At 47.0% G+C, this 21,981-nt stretch overlaps 7 protein-coding genes across 7 annotated transcripts; 4 read left to right on the forward strand and 3 right to left on the reverse strand.

Annotated features, from left to right (window-relative positions):
- Positions 1–753: 753 nt before the first annotated feature.
- N7478_013389 (ECM29 family proteasome component) lies at positions 754–6,449 on the forward strand (the record flags this gene model as incomplete). Its single annotated transcript, XM_056929599.1, has 2 exons — positions 754–5,649; positions 5,760–6,449. The coding sequence occupies 2 exons, from the start codon at positions 754–756 to the stop codon at positions 6,447–6,449; spliced, it is 5,586 nt and encodes a 1,861-aa protein (XP_056772961.1).
- Positions 6,450–8,618: 2,169 nt separating this feature from the next.
- On the forward strand, positions 8,619–11,336 carry N7478_013390 (uncharacterized protein; the record flags this gene model as incomplete). Its single annotated transcript, XM_056929600.1, has 7 exons — positions 8,619–8,788; positions 8,869–8,878; positions 9,045–9,076; positions 9,395–10,010; positions 10,073–10,255; positions 10,315–10,836; positions 10,914–11,336. 7 exons carry the CDS (start codon positions 8,619–8,621, stop codon positions 11,334–11,336), a joined length of 1,956 nt encoding a protein of 651 aa, XP_056772962.1.
- Positions 11,337–12,144: 808 nt separating this feature from the next.
- N7478_013391 (lipase family protein) lies at positions 12,145–13,437 on the reverse strand (the record flags this gene model as incomplete). The annotated part of the gene is made up of 2 exons (XM_056929601.1): positions 12,145–13,143; positions 13,213–13,437. 2 exons carry the CDS (start codon positions 13,435–13,437, stop codon positions 12,145–12,147), a joined length of 1,224 nt encoding a protein of 407 aa, XP_056772963.1.
- Positions 13,438–14,348: 911 nt separating this feature from the next.
- On the forward strand, positions 14,349–15,054 carry N7478_013392 (U2 snRNP complex subunit MSL1; the record flags this gene model as incomplete). Its single annotated transcript, XM_056929602.1, has 3 exons — positions 14,349–14,410; positions 14,479–14,692; positions 14,779–15,054. The coding sequence occupies 3 exons, from the start codon at positions 14,349–14,351 to the stop codon at positions 15,052–15,054; spliced, it is 552 nt and encodes a 183-aa protein (XP_056772964.1).
- A 181-nt stretch (positions 15,055–15,235) lies between these two features.
- N7478_013393 (ATG3/ATG10 family protein) lies at positions 15,236–16,250 on the reverse strand (the record flags this gene model as incomplete). The annotated part of the gene is made up of 4 exons (XM_056929603.1): positions 15,236–15,442; positions 15,574–15,746; positions 15,827–16,004; positions 16,119–16,250. The coding sequence occupies 4 exons, from the start codon at positions 16,248–16,250 to the stop codon at positions 15,236–15,238; spliced, it is 690 nt and encodes a 229-aa protein (XP_056772965.1).
- Positions 16,251–17,831: 1,581 nt separating this feature from the next.
- Positions 17,832–19,733, forward strand: N7478_013394 (uncharacterized protein; the record flags this gene model as incomplete). Its single annotated transcript, XM_056929604.1, has 1 exon — positions 17,832–19,733. One exon carries the CDS (start codon positions 17,832–17,834, stop codon positions 19,731–19,733), a length of 1,902 nt encoding a protein of 633 aa, XP_056772966.1.
- A 1,055-nt stretch (positions 19,734–20,788) lies between these two features.
- pre4 (proteasome core particle subunit beta 7) lies at positions 20,789–21,716 on the reverse strand (the record flags this gene model as incomplete). The annotated part of the gene is made up of 3 exons (XM_056929605.1): positions 20,789–21,393; positions 21,486–21,633; positions 21,687–21,716. 3 exons carry the CDS (start codon positions 21,714–21,716, stop codon positions 20,789–20,791), a joined length of 783 nt encoding a protein of 260 aa, XP_056772967.1.
- Positions 21,717–21,981: the final 265 nt, after the last annotated feature.

A 21,981-nucleotide genomic window follows, 5' to 3' on the forward strand; every position in this document is an offset into this window, starting at 1 on the left:
ACTACTAAAACAACACTCACAAAGTCCACTAAGTCCGCTAAATTCTATACTTAACCAGATTTTAAAAGCTTACCAAATCAATATACAATCAAATGCTTTTCTCGAAAAAGAAATAAGCGATTTACGCGCTAGAATAGAGAAGAAGAAGCAAAAAAGGACTAGATCTAAGTAGTAGATACCACATAAAACAAGCCTATCAGTTACAGAGCTTCAAGACTTTATTAATCCATTGGCTATACCCCCAGTAGTACAAGAAATAAGACAGGCCCAGAGGCCACAACTACCTTTGCAACCACGTACGAGAGCCTTACCAAAGTATAGATTATGTGGGAATAAGGGACATAAAAGAAACGCATATCCAAATAGAGCTATATAGGTTATAATATCAATGAATTAATATTTTAGTTGATATAATTACGTTTAAATCTATTAGGTATGGATTGCCTGGCGGCTCGGTGGTTCTGGCGGCTCGGTAGTGGATTACGTTAGTTACCTATATACCTTATAAACCAGGCATGAACACATTGGTCATGAGCCTGACTAATCCAGGCACTCACCCGCTGCGTATATCCACCGGGGATAAGAGAGCAAGCAAGGACGGTGACGTGTGTATTAGTTGCCTGTGGAAAGTTCTGGAGAAATCCTTACATATTCAAAACTGTTACTGTGTCAGTGTGTCTGACCTATCTAGGTCGTTGCTTACCCCAGGTGAATGCTGGTTTCTCTGCAAATAATCAAATCACTTCTCCCACCATGGCGGACTCACAGAGCCCAGAGGCTCGCGAGTTGAGTCTAATAGGCAAAGTGGAATTTCGCATTGCTATGGCAGACAGCGATGAGAAGCTTCAGTCACTACTCCAAACTTATTTGAGTCCTCTACTTTTGAAACTGTCATCCGAAAGCGTAGCAGTTCGCAATAAGGTCATCTCCATTTGCCAGCATGTCAGTGCTCGGGTTAAAGCCCCCACAATTCAATTGCCGGTCGCAGCACTCTTAAAGCAATTCAAGGAACAAAAGTCTCAACTGGTGCGTTATTACGACTTGGTTTATGCTCAACAAGGCATCGACCGCCTTGGTTCAGATGCCAGAGTCGAAATCCTAGTCCCCCTTCTTCAGGGTATTGCACAAATTGGAACATCAGTTACTCAAGGAGCTATTGTGTTCAACCTTGTTTTGCGGCTATTGCCTCTTCTCAAAATACCATCTAAGGGCAGTGACGAAGATCAGAAGTTGAAGCAACGCCTGGGTCTTTCAGACGAAGATTCCCAGTTCCTGTCTCACTGGTTAGGGAAGCTACTCATTCTTGCCCCTGCTACTTCAGGAGCTCAAACATGCCATGGCCTGTCCCCAGATGAATATACCTTCTTGAACAAAGGAGCGCCTGTTAGCGAAACATGGAACCCTGCTACTTCTGGAGGGTTAAATTTGACCGAGACCAAAGTCATCGCTCTCCGGTTTCTCGGCAGTGGCGCATTTGCTGATTCCCAGCGATTCCTGCCTTCATTGATTGCTTCTGTGGATGCGAACGCCCGACTTGCTGATCTAGGCGACGAGACACTGAAGCGATTTACAGTCGATTTGGAAGATCCGTCTACGGTTCAATCGCTGTATGATCTGTATTTCGGGGCCGGCACGCCTGATGGTGCTCTTCCTGCTCGCCCTCCACTCCAAGTCAAGATTTTGGTCTTTTTAGGGAAATCCATCAAGGCCACTGAAAATACCCAGAGAATATATAAGCTCATCGAAGATGGTCTTCTCTCAGACACCGCAAGATCTGCACAGGGACTACAAGCGTCCAAATTAAGAACTCAAATATTCACATTCACCACATGGGTTGTCCGTATGGGCTCTCCAGAGGATCTTAAACAGATTGCCCCTAAACTCATTGCTGGCTTGAGAGACTTCATCCAATCTCAGACCTGGCCAAGTCCAGCTGCCAGTGGGCTGAGACTACCCGCAACAGATATGAGCCTGAGAGGCCTTGCCTACGAAAGTATTGGTATCTTGGTTCCCAAGGTTGACTTTCAAATTAAAAATGAAGACGTCGAAAACTTCGAATTCGATCTAGTCCGTTGGCTCTTCACATCCCTGAGCTGCGATGACTCGAGCCCGGAAATCTTTGTTAGCATTGATCAGGCATTAGGAAGTATTCTCAATTCTTCACTGAACAGCCATGATCAGGACTTCCAGCATCAATTACGCCCGTTTCTGGTTCAACAAATCGGCCTACAGTCGGGAGAGGTTCACCCGGAGAATGGCTACAACGTTGTCCGAGATGTTCAATACGCCACTGTGCGTTTTGCCAACCGTTTTCTACCATTTAACAATGTGGTTGCTCGTTGGATTGATCTCATGGCTATTGCAAGGAATCCTGGAAGGCAACAAGAAGTAGTAGAAGAAGGCAAGAAGGGATTACATCCGTATTGGTTCCGACTTCTTAATCCAGCAAAGGACGAAAAATGGACTGCCCCGGCCGCTTTTCAAAAGCGAGACGAAACCTGGTTTAATTTTCCGACCTTTTCTGAAGCTACCGAGTTCTTAATGTCGCCAGAGGAGCCTAATTCTTCCACTCGTCGCTTACTATCGGGGTCCAATAAGAATGCATTCGCGCCTGCTGTCTCCTTTCTCCGCAACACTTTACTTTGGGAGGCCTTTTCGGCATCCAAGATAACTGTCGATTTGGATGAGGATTGGGATTATAAACTCGAAGTGCAACTTTCCACCAACGAAGAGGCTCGAACTGCCGTAAGGCAGTACATCCGCAGTACTGCGCAGGGGTCTGTTTTGACTTTCTTGTCTGCGATTCTTGACGGGTTGGCTCATGGAGATTTGGCAGACCTTCGGCAGTGCGGAGTTCATTTTGTTGAGATTTGCTCTTTGACACCAAATGATGTGGTTGGACAGCTGGTCTCTAAAGCTCAGTCTTTAACAACGTCCATGTTCAGCAACAACCAAGATATCCAGGGACTAGCAGCTAGAGCCTTTGGAATTCTCGCATCACACCCTTCCCTCCCTGAAAATGAGCTCTGCACCTTTCTCACGCAGCTTACGGATATGATTAAGCCATGGAGCACATCTGTCGGCGAAGCTGCACTTAAAGTACGGGGAGCAGTCATGTCGCTATCCTACCTCCTCAGCAGACTTGCATATCGTGGCCTTCTAAGCAAAATCCCCGAAGATCAGATCAAACCATTCATTGATACTATCCTAGATATAGTCGATGTCTCTCGTGATTCTCTTCTTCAAAGAACTGCTGAGGCATCCCTTGGGCAACTCAGTTTGTCGGGTATTTTGTCATTGCAGACATTGCAAGAGGATGGTTGGAAGCAAGTTCAGAGAAAGCTGTCCACCGATGCCAAGTCAGAAAATGATATCTCAATCGCGTCGCTGGGTCTGGTTACATTAACCTTTGCACGGTCGCAACCGGACGCCTCTCCTTATAACGACTTCTTAGATTCTTTGTATAGCTTGCATGAAATCAAGAGTCCCGAGGTCCAGTTCACCGTGGGTGAAGCACTAAGTAACGTTGCAATTGGATGGGATTCCCAAGCACTGATGCAAGAATTTGACGTGGACGCTGTTCTCTCCAAATCAGACGTGCCACGAACAGTTTTTGTCAGTATATGTGACAAGATTATCGCCGACTGTGTGGCGCCCAAGCCCTCTCTCCGGAAGGCTTCCGCCATCTGGCTCTTATCGCTCGTCAAAAATTGCGGGCACCTGTCAGAGATGCAGGAGCGCCTGCGCAAGTGTCAAGCCACATTTACGAGCCTCCTTGGAAACCGAGAAGAGGTGGTACAAGAGACGGGAGCTCACGGTCTCAGTTTGGTCTACGAGATTGGTGATCAGTCCTTAAGAGATGATCTGGTCCGTGATCTCGTGGAATCGTTTACAGCTACCGGACCTAATCTAAGAGGTGGCAATGTTACTGCTGACACCCAGTTGTTTGAACCTGGGGCTCTGCCGACAGGCGAAGGCTCATCTGTCAACACATACAAAGACATTATGAATTTGGCTGCCGAGGCCGGCGATCCCACCCTTGTCTACCGATTTATGTCGATGGCTTCTAACAATGCACTTTGGACCAACCGCGCCGCATTTGGTCGCTTCGGTATTAGCAGCATCTTTTCGGATTCCAGTGTCAATGGGTACCTTTCACAGAACCCCAAGATTTACCCTAAGCTTTTCCGATACCGCTTTGACCCCAACCCCAATGTACAACGGTCAATGAACACTATTTGGCAATCTCTTGTCAAGGACCCCACAGTCGTGATCGACACTCATTTCAATGCAATCATGGAGGACCTTCTGAAGAGCGTTCTTCAGGGGCGTGAATGGCGCGTTCGACAAGCAAGCTGTGCCGCTATCGCAGATCTCATTCAAGGTCGTCGCCCTGAGAAATATGCTGAATACCTGGATGATATCTACAGCAAATCATTCAGACTACTGGATGACATCAAGGAATCTGTACGAACGGCAGCTCTCAAGCTCTGTCAAACTATCACCAACTCCGTCATTCGTACACTCGAGACAAGTGGCACAGAGAAACGTGCAGGTGCCCTACTCACTAGTGCTGTTCCCTTCCTCCTAAGTGATAAAGGTCTTGACTCTAGTGTGGAGGATGTGCGAGGATATGCGATCGGTGCTCTCGTGCAGATCATCAAAAAGAGTTCAGGCACGCTGCTTCATCCATTCGTCCCCAATATTCTTGAGCAGTTCTTGAGCTCCCTCAGCTCTCTTGAGCCGCAAGCGGTCAACTACGTTCATCTGAATGCCGACAAATACGGGCTTACAGGCCAGGAGATTGATAAGATGCGTTTATCGAGTATTCGCACGTCTCCTATGATGGAAGTTATTGAACGCTATTTAATTGATCATCTCGATGAAACTAATCTGCAAGAACTGGCTCCTAAACTTGAAGAAGTTCTTCGGTCCGCGGTGGGACTCCCATCTAAGGTGGGTTGCAGTCGAGTTTTGGTTCTACTGAGTATGAAGAGTCTCCTCTTCCGACCTTATGCAGATCGATTTATTCAAGTTCTCTGCAAATACGTGGTGGACCGCAATGAAACTGTTAGCGCATCTTACTGTACCTCTCTGGGGTATCTCATGCGACTTGCATCCGATGAGCGGGTCTTGAAGACCATTGATTACGCTAAGAGTCTCTATCTTGAAGCAGAGGATGCTCCCACGCGGGCGGTGGCGGCCGAAATCCTGTATTCTTCGTCGAAACTCTCCAATGACCGGTTCATGGCGTTCGCCACGGCTGCTCTGCCGTTTGTGTTCGTGTGCAAGCATGACGCAGATGATCATGTGAAAGCAGAGTTTGAAAAGACGTGGCAGGATAATGTGGGGGGTTCTCGAGCGGTATCTTTGTACATTCGGGAGATCGTCAGCCTCGTATCCGACAATCTAGACTCGGCGCGGTGGGCCATCAAGCATACGGCGGCACGTGCCATTGCCCAGGCAGTGCTTGCACTTGAAGTGGAGTTGGATCTCCCCACTGCACAGCTCGTATGGCCAGTGTTAGTCAAGGCACTGGCGGGGAAAACATGGGAAGGGAAAGAAGTGGTGTTGAAGGCTTTGGTGAAATTTGCCGGACAAGGGAAGAAATTGTGGACGGAGTCGCCGGAGCAAAGTGAGCTGATGAAGGTAAGAACTAGTCTTCTTTGAACATGATCTGAGAAAAAACGAGGAAAAACGTCAAACACGTCAAAAGCGAAAAAAGGATAAAAAAGAAAGCTAACGATAATGGGGGTCAGACCATTACCATCCGTGAAGCGAAGCGAACAAATGCCGGGTATCGGCCGCACGGATTACGAGCCCTAGGTGAGATTTCGCAGGCTCGCAATATCGATTTGATGCCTGCAGCGCTAGAGATAGTGCCGGGGGTGATTGAAGAATTCCAGGATGGGATGGATATAGATTCCGGGAATGGGCCAGACTCCAAGGACGACACCCTTGCGGCAAGTGTGCAATGCCTCCTGCAATGTCTGAACCCCGCCACGGCCGGTTCGGGCGAAGGTCAGTTGCCCTGCGGGAACCCCCTAGCGTCGGCCCAGCTAAGCCTAACCACAGTGCTGGGAGGATACATCCACCAAGTGATCGGTCCGTTGGACCAGGCCCTGACCCACGGAGGCAGACAGGTCGTTAGCACGGTCTACCAGGAGCTCCAAGCGTTCTTTATCCGAGTGGATCGGTGGACAGCGCCCGGTGAACATGTTCTAGCGAGTCCGATGAGCGAGTTGGCAAGTCTTTTGCTCCAGGACCGGAACGCGGTTGAGATGGTCCGCAAGGGCCGTGCAGAAGCCGTCTTGGGCTACCTGAAACTACGACCTGTCGTACGTGGAGTGCCAGAGTCATTGGGAGAGATGGTGAAAGGGTGGAGGACTAATGAACGATCGGACACTGTCCAGCGCATCCTTGATGAGGCCCTAATGCGCCTGACCTAGATAGTTCCCCCCTCTCTCCTTGTCCTCCAGATTAATAGATGCACTAGGTATAGACTTCGACTAGTATGTATGTACTTCGCTTCAGTGATTTGCCTCCCAGAACCACTCAACCACGTGGAGGATCAACCGTGGATCAAATGTTTATTTTATTTTATTATTTTATGTATTATTTATTAGGTTATTAATTATGCTTTGGGGGAATGCGAAGCTGTAGATTTGGAATTTGGAATCTTGATACAGACAAGTTCCAGCTGGGTGGGAATTTATGAATTATTATATTTTATTTTGCTTAATTTTTGGGGCCAAGTTTTCCCTGTCCCAACTCCACACCTATCACGCAAGTGTCAGGATTGGAGGGAGAGGATGTAGAGCATTACGAACTAGAGTGGATTCGATCTTTACTCCGAGCGAGTTGCGGGGACCAGGGTAGAAAAGAGTTAATGGGTGCGAATCATGTTTTCTGCAGCGGATTTTCACTAGTGAATGCGCCACTCGCTTAACCTTCGGGCATGTCCGTGGCAAAGTTCGATGGGGAAAAAAGAAAAAGAAGTCAAGCCAGGAAAGCCTCAACCCGGGGATTACCAGATGCTTGGAAACCAAGGGAATACCCGAACGTTGGGAAAATCTTAGAACCGCCGATCTTTTGATTTCTTTTCTCCATGGGTCTGTTGATCATCTGAGGTGCTTATCATTATCAGCCTGGGGATCTATATCTGATCTAATCAGTTGGGTACAGATTTCTCTACACCTTATGCTTGTGCTTTTATCCCTATGTACATCTCTCTTTCTTTATATTAACAATTCCATTCATCCGTATAATCAGAAGTAAAATTCAAATTAATATCCAAAGAAGTCAATTTGCTCATATTCCACACGCCACCCTGGGCTGGTGATTGGTAGGAATGAACTAGATCGAATACGGGCATTCATTCATGACTTGTTAGCACTGGGGCCATCTAGACCTGGCCTAGGCCCGTTGTCCATACGAGGGGCCGATTTGGTGAAGTTGGTCGGTAATTCAGGGTAATGTTGGTAATCTATGTAATCTATGTAATCTATAGACAAAAAATCTCTAGGTAGAAAATGACTCTTTTCATTACTTCCCAAGCTCCATCTCCCCCATTTACATGATTCATTCCATTCGGATCCGATCGTATCGCATCGTATTGGGTATCTACCTTCCCAAGGTTGGGATGGACTTGACTCCGTACATACTCAACGTGTTCCTCAGCCAGCCCTGACTTACTGATACACTGATACTCGCAAAGTCCAAACCCAGACTTCCAATAGATCCTGCGATTTAGCCTTTTCCTTGGTTATTTTTATATCGATGCATGAGTATGATTATTATTTTTATCTCCATTATCCTCTACTCTTCCTCTCTTACCCTCCTTCCCACATGGTTGGCACCTGCATACCATTTTTCAACGCTTAACCCTTTTTTCCCCTTTCCCTTTTCTTCGGACGAACCGGATCGTGTTTGGCCTTGTTTTCTGAGTGGTTTTTTATTATCGTGATTTATTTAGTATTTTAATATTTTATTTTATTTTTTATTTATTTTTCTCCTCTCTCGCTCTCTACTATGTCTTAGTTCCCTCCTAATTCCTAATTCCAGATTCTCCCCTTCCATTCCCTTCTCTCTCTCCGTTTCTTCCCTCTGCTTCTTCCCCCTCCCTTTCCCTTTCTCGGTACTTGTTCAGATTCCACAGGTTCCCGCCACCCGTCAAGCCAGATAGGAACAGGACTGCGCCATCCAATGTGTCCGTGATGCACCAACCCACTGGTTCTTCCTGCAGGTCTACCCTTTTTCTGCTCGTGATGTGAAGACCTACATAACATACATAACCCTTCTTCCCTCCCCCCGGGTTCTTGAATAATTTCCTTCCCCACCACACCTTTTTTTTAATATATCTATATCTATTCTATACCTACTTGACATCTATTCTACCTCACCACTTCACCCTTTCTACTGTGGGATTTAAATACGAAACCCTCTTTTTTTATCTCAATTGATCTAGCTATCCCATCCTTCCCCGCAATTGGTGATTTGCCTTGCTCAACCCCGAGCCTCATTCTCTCTACCTACTCTCCACACACGTAGGTGTTACAATCCCGTCTGCTTGTACATAACCTTACTGATATGGTTTCACAGGGCACACAGTCAGCCTTATGACGGTCACCAGCCTAGTGATGCAAAACCGTCGAGGCCTTGCCTCCAATAAACGACCTCTACGACTCCCCATCATTGCCCCCAAGGAAGAGGTAGTCGGCAAACCAGAGAAGGGTCTAGTTGCACCCCCGCGCATTCGTTTACCCCCGCGATCAAGGACAGGTTGCTGGTATGTTTTCTCTCTACAGTTTTAATATATTCTAAATCGTGCGTTTTAAAAAAGAATCCCCCAACTAACCCAATATCTAGGACATGTCGCGTAAGTCATTGCCATTGATCTCTAGAATCTTCGGGATTCGAAAAACAAAACAAACCAGAATTGATTATTAACGGGGAATTTTGAAACTCATTACAGAGTCGCAAGGGTAAATTGCACTTTTATTACTCAAGAATTGTGGCGAGATTTTGCTAACATTCCTATGCAGTTAAATGTGATGAAGGACATCCGCAATGCAATGTAGGCATTCCTCGGCTCTACGCGCCGCACACTTTTATTAACGCATCCTCTTAGCAATGTACGCGACTGGGCCATACTTGTGACTATCGTCCACGTCTAGCCTTTCGTGATGATACTCCTCGTATTATGGGCCGAATGGCCGATGTGAAGACCGAAGGAAACCATATCTGGGATCGTAAGTTACTCTATTCCCGAGGGTCTCAACACTTTGACCCCCCAATTTTCTTTCAAATATTGATTTTTATTTCTTTCCTTCTTTTCTTTAGTTTCATCACCTACCCCAAGCGAAGATAATAGATCTGATTACTTTTCTCCAAGGGATTCTCTCCCGCCTTTCGCTTTACTCACATCGGATGAGGAGCGAGAGAGGAAAGCCGAGGCGTCTAGTCCGGGCACATATCACGTAGTAGTGATTCCAGACAGTTTCTCTACACTTCCAGAGTATGCAGATGATTTGGGAGAGAAGGCATTCGTGACAAGCACCGAGGTCTCAATCTCAGCGACAAGTAGTCCCATCAGTGGACAACATTCTGTCTACAATCCCAGTTCCAACCCTGATCCCAATGTGGTGATCTTGAAGACATTTGAGGATTCAACACGACGATCTCTTTCAGCAGGAAGAATTTCCCGAATCTCGCCAACTTCAGAGATCTCAGATCCTTTCTGCGCACTCTCCTTATCTCCCATCTTTGACTCTCAGGCCTCTCAGGCCTCTCCACTCCCTTTCGAGGACGAAAAAGTATCTCTATCGTACCTTGACCCATGTCTTGAGGAGAACACTCAGGACCACACCCTCTTCTCCCATTTCCGTCATGTCGTGTGGAAACAATTATTTCCCCATAATCGGGAACAGGATGACTCTTTCGGATATGAGAGCAGCGGTATGACTCTAAGTGTGGATTTCATTGAGCGTGAAGCTGCCCATTTTCCTCCAGTGAGTTTTTCTCTCTCTTTCGATTGAGATTGCCGGGATCTACGGTATTAACTTCTTTCTAGCTTGCCCATGCTATCATGGCCATCTCGGCGCTTAGTCTTTCACACAGCGGCACTGGACAAAATGTTGATGCACTTCAATACTACCAACAAGCATTTCCTTCTTTGCAAAACAGCCTTCGAAATAACGACGACCTCGTCTCTGATGGTCTCTTCCTCACTCATTTCCTCCTATTAATTTATGAGGTCAGTTTTTTTTTATATATCTAGTGTCTTGGTTCATATATTGATTCCTTTTCCAACAGGTCGCTGCAGCTGAACCTCATGGCTCAAACCTTTGGTCTCACCACATCTCCCGTTTACTCCACATCTCCTTTCTTCGTCGCTCACATTTTGGTGGTGAACCGCATCCTTTCATTATATGGTGGATTTGCCACATTGACCTGTACGCTCTTTTGAGCGGTGCGGGCGATGGCGAGTTCGTTAAGGCTATGCTGGATCACCAGATGCTTCCGGGTCCTGAATGCCTCCTCTACCCCTGTGTGGCCGAGGGGTTTAGCGTCATATACCCCGAAGAGCATGAGAGCTTACCTGTCATTATGCGTCTTTACGCTGATACTTTCAGGCTAGCTGCTCAGTTGGGATTCCTTGCATCACAGCTCCGCAGGGATAAACCGACTTTACCTCTTTCAGAGTTCGACCACCGGTCAAGGGAGATCAATGACTTGCGTCAGGCCTTTGGGCGGCTGTGGGAAGCTCCGGATGTGGCTTGGTGGCATCAGCAGCAGAACTCGCTTCCTCGCCGGTCTGAGGAAATTCTACAGCAGGTTTGTTCCCCTTCTAACCATAGACCTCTCTATGTCTATGAAAATTCAAAGCTAACTTATTTTTCTTTACTATACAGTCTGCTACTCTTTTCCACGTCTGTCATCTATTTTCCTACAGCAGCATGTGGTCTGGTCAGCGTCTCGAGTCGGAGTTCAGCCCCGACGGTGAGATTGACCACCACGCCTCAGAGATTCTGCGCATTGCAGAACAAACCGCAAACACTCATCGTGCTGATCGGCATTTCCTTGTTTTCCCTCTTTTCCTCGCTGGTGCCACTGCATCTGCTAGCGGCTTGAAAATGATGGCTATGGAATTGATGACAAGCATGGAAGACGAAGAGGATGGTATGGGCCGCAATGCAGCCACCACTAGGGCTATCTTACAAACTGTCTATGAGCGACAATTGGAGCGTCTGATGCGCGTTGGGCACACTCTTGACGTTGATTGGGCTGATCTGATGGTGCAGGAAGGTCTGCAAATGGTTAATTTTGGATATTAGGGCTGCGATATTTTGGTATCAGTATTTGGGAATGGGCGCAATGGGTTGGACTAGTCACTCCGGTGTACTGTGTATTTGTGATCTGTATTTTCTTTCTGTCTTTGATTTTGCCTGCCCTTGTCCTGTATTTTGATTTTGTTTGTTCACGCAATGATTGATGATCGATGTATGTCTAATGTCACTATATATATTCAAATATTTTTGGAAACCATACCAACCACTGATCTTTGCTTCTATCCATCTTTTTAGTAACTAATTTGCTTCCAAGCATTTGAGCCACATTTTCCAGACCAATGGTATCTAATAGGGGGGTAACAATAGGGAACCAGCCTGAGTTCTCCAACAAAGCCTGTGGGTGTGGGGTTCAAGTTAGTGGCTCATCTCACCTCATCTCGTCACCTGCAGCGGCGTCTCGCTCAACTACGCGCCCGGGTTCCAGGCACGAATCAAACATCTTCATTTGATCTTTTTATTTTTGGGGTGAGATAATTACGCCAAAGAACTATAGATCACTCTTATCACATTTAATATTCTTATTTTTCGTCCTTTTTCGTCAGCCCACTATAGTATTGCCCGATATTGCCGATATTAAAATAGTGATACGAATCGTGATAATATAATGGGCGAAGACTTGGATTGAAGATATGTACAGCAATAAAACAAATATCGGATATACTTCCGAAATGAGTTCCGAAATAAGTTCCGAGTACTTATGTGCAGAATGTAAATTTCATGACAAATTATATTGAAACACCCAAGAACGCCATGCCCCTGGAATGAATCATCGAGTATTACATGCGTCACTCACTCATAACCATCCAGACGGATCTCCACCCGGGACACATAACCCAATACGCCAGAAGTAATCCCGGTGGGAATGGAAAAGTTCCCAAAGACGATACCGGGCCGGGATGAGAGACCAGTCCCAATTAAGTGGGTAAAGGGGCGTTTGAGCATCCTTCGAAGCACAGTTCGCAGGTCCACCCCGGCCTCTCCGTCTTTGTTCTCCGATAACAACTTGCGGTCCAGACTCCGGTCTCATTTGGTCCGTATATGACGGACAGGGGTCCTTCCAGGGACTAAATATGTTGGCTGGGATGTTGACATCCCGGTACATATCTAGTAGAGACGTAGTAGTCTCTGCACCGGCAATACATCGCGGATCTTCATCACCAATACATACTCGAACATCTTCACGGGAAGGTGAAAGATCTGACTTGGCGATAAATATTTCACCAGCATGAGGTGCATACCCCCATTCGCGCAGTGGGAGAAGAGGCACCGGATCATTTACATGAGTCACGCGACGGAATCGGAGTGTTTGGAGATCCATATCTAGATTGGACGAGCTCGAACTTTCCAAAAGGAACGCCTCATCTAGGAATTTCATGAACTCCTCGCTTCCAATCATCGGCTCCCCGAATGTCGTGACGAGGGGATCCCACCCCGCCAGCCTCATCTCTAATCCCGCCAGCGCTGCTACAGCCCCTCCAAGCGAATGCCCTACTAGGGAGACTTCATAGTCTGGATATTGTTCGCGGAGTGAGAGTAAGTAGGGCAGGATTGCGGCGCGGGTGTTCACCCATGATGTCATAAATCCGGCGTGGACTGTGCAGTTCTCACATGGCTTGGAGCCGTCTTCGCCTGTGTATGGTACGTAGGCCTGTGGGTATGCAGAGAGATCGATAATAGTGTTGGTTATTGAATACGTTCCACGGAAGGCAACTATAATGCGCTCTGCACCGGGTGTGTGTGAAACAGCAATGTATCCGCATGAGTCGGACAGGAAAATGCCAGTATTCCATGTCTTGAATCAAGCATTCTGACGTCAGGTTTCTGAATTTCGATGGGCGCTTTTCATTCGGGAAGAACTTACATCGATTAATTCCATTTCTGGAAATTCGGCGCAGTGGCTTAGACACTGGAATGGCTCTTGGACACCGGTTGTACTCACACAGTAGGCGATGTCTACAAGTCTAGAGAGTTCTTCGAGGGAGTTGAATAACTCGCTTGAAACTGGCTTTGTGTCATTTTGAGATGATGCGACACATACTGTAGACCATAGAGAGTAGATGAAGGCGAGGCCGATCCTGGAGATCATTTTTGCGAGAGTTGAAGCACTCAGGGAGCCATGGAGATGGAGTCGTGAACCGACCCAAGGGAAATCCGGGGAAGCTGAATGCTTAGTAATCGGACTATCTAACTAACTATATCCGGCGTTATTCTGATGGTCGCATTCAGATTTATTGCGGGACGGAGTAAAAAGGTCATGTAAGATGTTACGGATGATAATTGTCACTCGGTATTCAACGTTTAGTTAATCTCTGGGTTCTCGTTGATCTTAAAGATTGCATTGCATGTCTTGAATGAGCAAAATAAGGACATTCAAGACTCAAAGTCTACTGTACTGTAGTCAACTCGGTCCCAACTCTTACTTAGGGCAGCCAGCTTTTCTTCCGATTCATATTGGAATACGAGCTTAGTTTAGTACTAATACTATTCATAATATTTCATTGAGATTTTTATTGGTATAATACGGGGTAGATTCAATTGAGAAGTCGATAATAGGTAGAAAGGTGTATAGATGAATGTATACAAGAACGTGTAGAAAGACATGTAGAGAAACGTGCAGCAGACTAGGTGATTAAGAAGATATGGGGCTGCAGAGATGGAATATTTCTTTATAAATACATTCTGGCATAATTTTGTCTATATATACAGAGGTAGGATTTCTGACTTGGTTGACTATGTACACTTGTAGTAGATGCCCATCGTCTGCTGGCCAGCCAGAACGGGATATTATTGGCTGCTGTGGACCTGGCCCCGCAAAATCTAAGATTATGTAACTAGTCACATGACCATACTCTTTTCTCGCAATTTGGAGATCCACTTCTAATCACAGGCATGATAATCATCCTTGCGAGCTTCATTCCTCCTCAAATCGGTAATTGAATTTTCGGTTTCATGCGCGCAGGGTCATCTTCCCAGATATCTTCTTTTTAGTCCCACAAAATGGCCTCCAAGGCGGCTCCTCAAAGCCTTGACACCAAGGCCGTTGGACCTCCGAATCAAACGTGAGCTCGCACCTGTTCAATGGCTATTCCAATTGCTTACCGAAGCTAATTCCTAATCCCTCTATAAGACTCTATTGCACCAATCTCCCAGACAAGCTCCGCAAATATGACCTACGACTGTCACTCTACACCCTTTTCTCCACCTACGGCACCGTTCTCGACGTTGTGGCTATGAAGACAAGCAAAATGCGTGGGCAAGCACATATTGTGTTTAAGGATGTGCAGGCTAGCACCCAGGCTATGCGCGCTCTGCAAGGATTTGAATTCTTCGGCAAAGAGATGGTACGTGGCACCTGGCATCTGGCACCTGGCATCTGAACCCTATGGAACCAACTCTGACCACTCTACTAACGACTAATGCCTTATAGAAAATTGTGTACGGCAAAGGTACATCCGATGTCATTGGGCGACTCTGTGGTACATATAATGCGCCCAGCGCCGGGGCCGGACCGAGCGGAGTTTCTACAGACCTTCAGAAATCCATTTTCAGTGGCCCACCGGGCACAGTCCCCGTACGAGCGACCGAAGCTAATGGCGAATCGCAAGGAACCAAGCGGGCCCGTGAGGATGAGAGTGATGCAGAGGATGCCCCAATGGATGAGGACAGCGATGTATCTATGGAAGCGTCCTCGGATGAAGAGTAAAGTTGACCTGAAAGTCGCGAATGGAAATCCGACTTGGAGCCTGCAGCGTTCGAACACAGTGGAGTGCCCGAAGCTCCTAAGGGATTTGCTTCGATCTCATCTTGCTATTGGTCTTTCTTTTTATTATTCCCGAGCCTGTTGTTTATTTTCTCTTCCTTTTTTTTCCTTATATTTTTTTTCTTCATGATTCCGAGCAGGAGGGTCTGGTACCATCCGAAGCGAATAGTTCACGTGGGATGTGCAGGTTCACACAATGACCCACGAGACCGAGCCAAATGAGAAGATACATCCCCGGAGTGGTGCTCTGAGCGTCTGCCACCTGAGCCATAGCATCGGCTGTGTTGCACGGGTGAACAAAAAAGGCTGGCGTGCCCGAATCTGGATGATACTACGACGAAATGAGTTCCTGGGCTGGAATTGCAACAGAGAACCAAAGAGAGGGCGCAAATAAAAAAAGAAAAAAGAAAAATTCAAGAAGCGAGGCAGGGGAAGAAGGGGAAGAGGAGGAGCAAATCTTACGCCCATGCTGATACCACCCATAACACCCACAGTTTTCATCTGCGTTTGATATTGTTCGGGAACAACATATTGATAGACGGCATCTAGCCCCACGGGGCCATTTTGATGAAGCCAACGCAGAGCAAAGTATAAGACGGGGACCTGGTATGATGAAGATAGCACAATATCATAATCTACCTGTAATTTTGGTTTGAGATTGGTTCGCACCAGTGTCTCCTGTATTCATTATATATTAGAACTGAAAGCAATAAACCGCAGTACTTCGTAGAAGTAGAAGCATCAGCATAAGCAGGGGCAGGGGAGGCATTGCCGACCGGATCCTCGTCCTCCACCATCTGTGTCATGTAAGCCTCATGTCGATCGGGATCCTGGATGAGATCGGTGTGTACATGTACATCCATGTATTGAGTTATGCGCAGGCTGGGACATGTCTAGTAGAAATAATAATATTACTCTCGATTGTCTCTCTACGTCAGAAATTCCAGAAGACTCCCGGGATGGGATGTATAAGATCTGCATGAACCAGGTGAGGGAGGAAATCCTACCTGTGTGACGGGTCGAATAGACCAGCCCCCAGTGCTTTGGGCTGAGGTGCAGCGATCGGCCAGATCTTGACACGCGCTCTTGAACTCGGCCGGCGCTAGGAATGGGAAGGTGGACAAGGTGGACAGTGCCATTTTTTTTCAACCCCCACTTTTTGGCTTCGTGTCAACCGTGTTTCCTGTCCGAATGCAGCTTCGAAGACTTGTTCTGGCGGGGATGGTATGATGTCTGTGCCTGGTGGGGAACGGGTTGAACCTTGGAGAACGAAGAGAGAAGAGGGGGAAAAAGGAGACGGATACGGATACAGTGTCGAGGGAATCAAAGTGGATTCGTCAAATCTCGCTACTATGCCATTGTCATCATAAGGAGGGAATAGAGATCCTTAGATCCTTAGATCCTCGTCCAAACTATAAAAAGTCTTAATTGTGATGATCTGGTGGCTTTTTTTCCCCTTCTTCTTTTTTCTATTATTGAACGTCCGTTTTGAATTAGAAGGGAAGGAAGGGGGCGAAAAAAGAAAAGAAAAGAAAAAGACGGGATAATGAATGTATAGTCGCATCAGGTTTGAAGCATCAACAATGCAGGAAGTGGATGAAGGCGGGTTGTTTCATGGTGGGAATAAGTACTGGGTACTTACTTAATGTATGTGTAATCCTATATAAATAGAGGTATTTAGTACATTGACCATCCCCACCCCCGCTTGCGGCTAGAACCTTGGAATGATTGGCGTATAGAAGACTCCATACAACCCAGGTACATGATGTACCTGGTGCTAATGTACTTTTGCAGCGAAAACATGGAAGTTCGACTCGCCAACATGCTGGCCCTACTACTTGTGACTGGTTCCTTGTTCCGCTTGCAGTCCTTAGTGCTAGTGCCTCTTAACGCATTCGTGCTGCTCCTTATGGCGTGTTTTGCTGCTTCTACACTATTAGAACACCGTCTCCGCTTGTCTTTTCCCCGTAATGATTTTTTTTAAACTATAGATTTCTTGGGGCCTATTTTTTCTTCTTTTTGGTCCATTTCTAATCTCAACATATATTGTTTTTTTGGCCCCATTGTTTGATATATTGGGGTACTGCTTCCTTCGGGTCTACTCTGGTAGTAGTAACCACAGCCACACGAAAGAAGAAAAGAAAAGAATTGGAGACGCAGAAGCAAACGCAGAGACAGAGCAAAACAAGAAAAAAAGGGCAACAACAGATGAAAAAAAATACAAATCACAAACTACAAACAAAACCCTGCAACAAGCAAATCCAGAAATATCCCGCTTGTTCTTTGCCCAGCTTGACGTAACCTTCTCGCTCTCTCTGTCCCTCCCGGGCCTACCGATTCCTGGCAGCTCCTCCAATCTGAAACTTCGCCTAGCTCCCATCATCTCCGCGCGGAAACCCTTCAGCCGCCAATCGCACGTTGAATTCCCAACTCAACGGGCGTACGAGCTTGGGGCTCGGATCGATCCCCCAGCAATCAGAGCGTGGCCTTGACGTCACTTGGGGGTCCCTCCCGATCTATACCTGAGGTCCCTTAATCGCGGCCGTGTTGTTTATTTTATTACGAGAGTCAGTTTGTATATTACGTTGGTTATCACCCATATGTGGTGCTGCTTCCCCTAGTGTCTGAACCTGGGGAAGAAAGCCCAACCAAACAGAGAACATACATATCAACCATCCTTATACATCACGAAGAAGAAAAAAATTTAATACAAGAAAGTCATGGGTAATCACCAATCTACCCAATCGAAGGAGGAAACCCGACGCTCCAACCGCCTTTCCAAGCCTTTGACAAAGAAACTCGCGCTAAGCTCTCCTCAACTGTCTCGAGAAGAATATGAAACTGCATCCGGGTTGGTGAGATGGGAAAACACTTGGGTATCGAACCTTCCAGAGGTGAAGAACTTCGCAAGTGCAGAGACAAGAGAGATTTCTACAACATCGTTTGAATCTAAATCGACCACACCAAAAAAACACAGCCTGAAACAGGCAAATGCATCCGTTTCTACCATGGACCATCTATCAGCATCATCTGGCTCTTCTGTAACCAGCCGTGCGGCGAAGAGAGCAAGCCAACCAGTGATATCACCGATCTCTACACAATCATCAAGTGCATCTCCACATCCGAGACGAGCCAACTCAGTTCAACTCAACCTCCAGAGACATGGAAGTGTCATCTATGAGAGTCCAGTGGAAGATGTAGCTTCCTCCAACACGCATTTCTTGGTGGACAATCAGCGCTTCTCATTGACTCGTCGGCGATCGTTACTGACGCGCCCGGGGGTAGCAACCCGACGAACTACCGGGGCTATTCGACGTGTACCATCGCCCATTGGGGAGCCTGAGATGGATGATTCGGAATCAGCTCTTCTGGCTTGGTCCCTCCCTCCTCGTCGGAGATCTGCACGCCAATCTAGAGTCTCAGAGCGACCCACAAGCCCCGCAGATGCACAATATACCCAGTTGGGTGCTTTGAAGCTTGGTTCTCTACGGGTTGTAAATGGTTCTGCGTCCCCGTGCCCAAGTGAGAGAACTCCTCTCGATCGATCTATCATCGTCGCAGGGCTCGGCCTACAGAGTGTTGAGACGATGTGCCCAAAACCAACGGTAGAGATACCTGTGACATCAGATTTGAAGAAATCAGATGATTTCCCAGCAAGTCCATTCTCATTTGAGAAGTCTCCCATCATTTCTGTACCGTCACGAAGCAAGACTCTCCATATCAAAGAGATAGAAGACGAAGGAATAGCTATGTGTGATGACAGCCAGCTGGAGAAGAATATTACGATGGAGACTGTATTGGACCGCAGTACGTCCGGATCACTCAACAAGTCGGATAGTGGTTATAGCTCGGCAACATCGCTTCATTCGATTCAGCGAAGCCGAACATCCGTCGACTCTCAATCATCAGTCTCTAATATCGCAGCGGACAAGATTCAGCGCCACCTAAATCTGCAGGAGAAACCAGGGAACTACTCTCGACCTCAACCTAATTCTGCGCGCTGGTATGATGGGAATGGGCCACATCCTCCGGCGCGGTCTGCAGTCGGGGCACGCCGGTCTACGCTGTGTGCTCCCAGATATACAGAGTATCCAGTTCAGACTGGTCTTGCATCGGAATACGTCAAATCCACCTACCCACTTATCTTCCAAGAAGAGCAAACCATCTCCAGCAGAGGTCCTCTTTATGCAGATCGCTTCTCCATGACACCGCTCGATTCTTCATACAACTCGAGCCCATCGACCAGTTTGGAACGGGCAACCAGTCATAGAAAAAGCACAGATAAGAGTATCAAACCGCGCGTGCATCGATCTGCTTCAGAGCATCATCTGAATCGCAAAAACTTGGAAGAGGCTGAGATGTTTCAATCCCGATCTCGCAGTCGAGCATCTTCTGGCCGAGTCTGGAGACAGAGGCCTGGTATCGAAGTGCCACCTTTGCCTACCATTTTGTCTCCTGGTCACATTCTTGCTGGTGAAGAAGAAGAAGATGCAGGATTCCATGGGACTGAACACCGAGGTCGCCCTCGCACCCGCAGTCAAGATTATCGCCGTCGCAAGCTCAATAAATTGCGTCCCCAGCCTACTGTTCACATGACAACTTCTACAGTTTCTCTTCGTTAAATTACGGATACGACAGGTTATTTCTTTTGTTACCGAATTGGTCGCTCTTTATTCTGAACGTCTCTTTCAATCTCCTTCTACTTGGCTTATTAATCTCAGACTTGGAAAAGTTGGCGTTGAGCCTTGGATTTGCTTTCCGCGCGCTTGGTGATTTTGGATGGAGTTTGTTGAATTGGAATGGGTATACCCTCGTTTGATTTGACATTCCAGGCGTTATACACGGGCGTTCTTGGTCCCCAATGGACAGTGGCTTTTTATTTGTTTTATTTATTTTATATTAGTTGACGATCTTAATGAAACGAAACTCTCATTTTGCTTTGACTATGCACCGCTACATGCAGCTTAAAGTTGCCAGCTCGTACTCTTTCACCGCGTATTCTATAGCTTTCGGTGGAAGTAAGGAGTATAGTGCAGGAGGCCCACGGCAAGCCGTGGATGTTATATATCACATTAATAAGGAACGGCAGCGCAAGACGAAGGTATATGACATCTTAGCGGCGTTTTTTGATACGAAAAAGTGTTTATCCGAGTCTGTCGCGGCTATCTGGCGATGATCCCTGCGTGGTGAGTGTGCCTGATGCATCTACCCCATGCTGCTGCGTATTCACCGCTCCAACATTTTCAGGCCACTGGTAGGTTTGAAATATGATATACCCGAGGAAAGTAAGGCTTGGCTTTAGCGTAGAGGAGGCTGGTTACTTTGGGGTTTCACGTAAACTGCATTTAGTTCATTATACTTACGGTCTCGTCTGATTCGAAGGCCGAGGATCACTGCTACGCTTTGCTTACGTGACGAGGCCTGGGGGATATGCATAGTACTTGATTCCCACATATATTCCAGCTGCTAGGGTGAGTATGCGAGATTTCAAGACGTGAGGCAAACCTGGCTGTAGAGTATATCTCAACTGCTCGTTCCTGCATTTACTCATCAGATTTTATATACCAGCATTTGAAGGACACAAAGCTATAGTGTGAAAATATCGTTCAAAGTCCATTGAGTTTCTCATTTAGTAGGTGACTATGAGTTGAATAGGAAACCAAAATCATATCCGACATTAGTTTGTCTGGGCACCATAACCCTTAATTCTCTCTGCGAACGCCCAGCTCTGTCCTTCGATCTGCTCATCCTCCTTCAGCTCAATGCCCTCCTGAGTAACCACTGCTATGGAGTATTTGTCGATACTGCGTGCATCACGGTAGAACAGAACCTTCAAGCAATCTTTCAAAGCTGAGACAGCCTGCTCTCGACTGATGTTTTCAATGGGAGTCTCTTCGGGGAACAGTCGTCGCAGAATAGGAACAGCAAGATGGGCACCAAATCCAGTGGCAAGGTGAGGAGCGGAGAAAGTTGTACCCAGAAGGTCTGCTGAGCTGAGGAAGGGCTTGCCCTCCGCGTCAAAGCCTGCGACGAGAACATGGTTCCACAGAGGGTTGAACTCGGAGCGGCGCTTATAGAACACCTTGGCGAGGTAGGTGTGCAGGTTTTTGGCATTAAGCATGTTTCCGTGGGATGAGTAGTTTTCTCTGATATCGATGGATTCAAGGAGACGGTCGATGTATTGCATGTCGGATACATCTCCACCGAAGCCGACTACGGCCTTCTCGCCGAATACACGTAGACGCTTTACATCGGTAAAGCGAGCCAGGGATCCGTAGGATGCTATATAGTGACGAGATGGGTTAGATGGTTTCTTTTTCTCAAACTTGGGATTTGGTATTGGTGTTGGGGTTGGGGGGAATGCGTATGAGTACCTAAGTTGTCTGTAGCCAGGACGACACCGCCGTTAAATTTCACACCAATGACTGACGTTCCAGTCACCGCTGGCGATGAAGTATGTGTCTTTGGGCCGGTTGTTTGAAGGTATGAAGGATCGTAAGCTCCGTAGACATCGTTTCTGGGCTGTAATGTGCTGTTAGCGATGAAGCGATCGGGCGGTGGTTGGTAGTTCTCACGCGGCCCCAGGTTCCCGGGAAATGGTCCATTGTCAATGAATATCGTTTGGAGAGTACGGAGGATAGGTTGATATAGATGTCAGGCGTAGTCTGGGAAGAAAGATGAAGAGCGTACAGCGTAGGGATTAGACAATGACGATAGTACGGAGCTTAGGCAGGCGAAGCTGACGGAGCTCTGGATGACTAAGCTACCGTGAATGGGCCATAGTTAGAGAATGACGAGGAACACATAACTAGAACATAACCTAAGTTATGGCATCAATTATCGAATTAATTGCTAGTTAAAGATTGTGAT

Source organism: Penicillium angulare (assembly GCF_028827245.1).
Source record: "Penicillium angulare strain IBT 27051 chromosome Unknown utg000012l_segment0_segment0, whole genome shotgun sequence".
Lineage (NCBI taxonomy): Eukaryota > Fungi > Ascomycota > Eurotiomycetes > Eurotiales > Aspergillaceae > Penicillium > Penicillium angulare.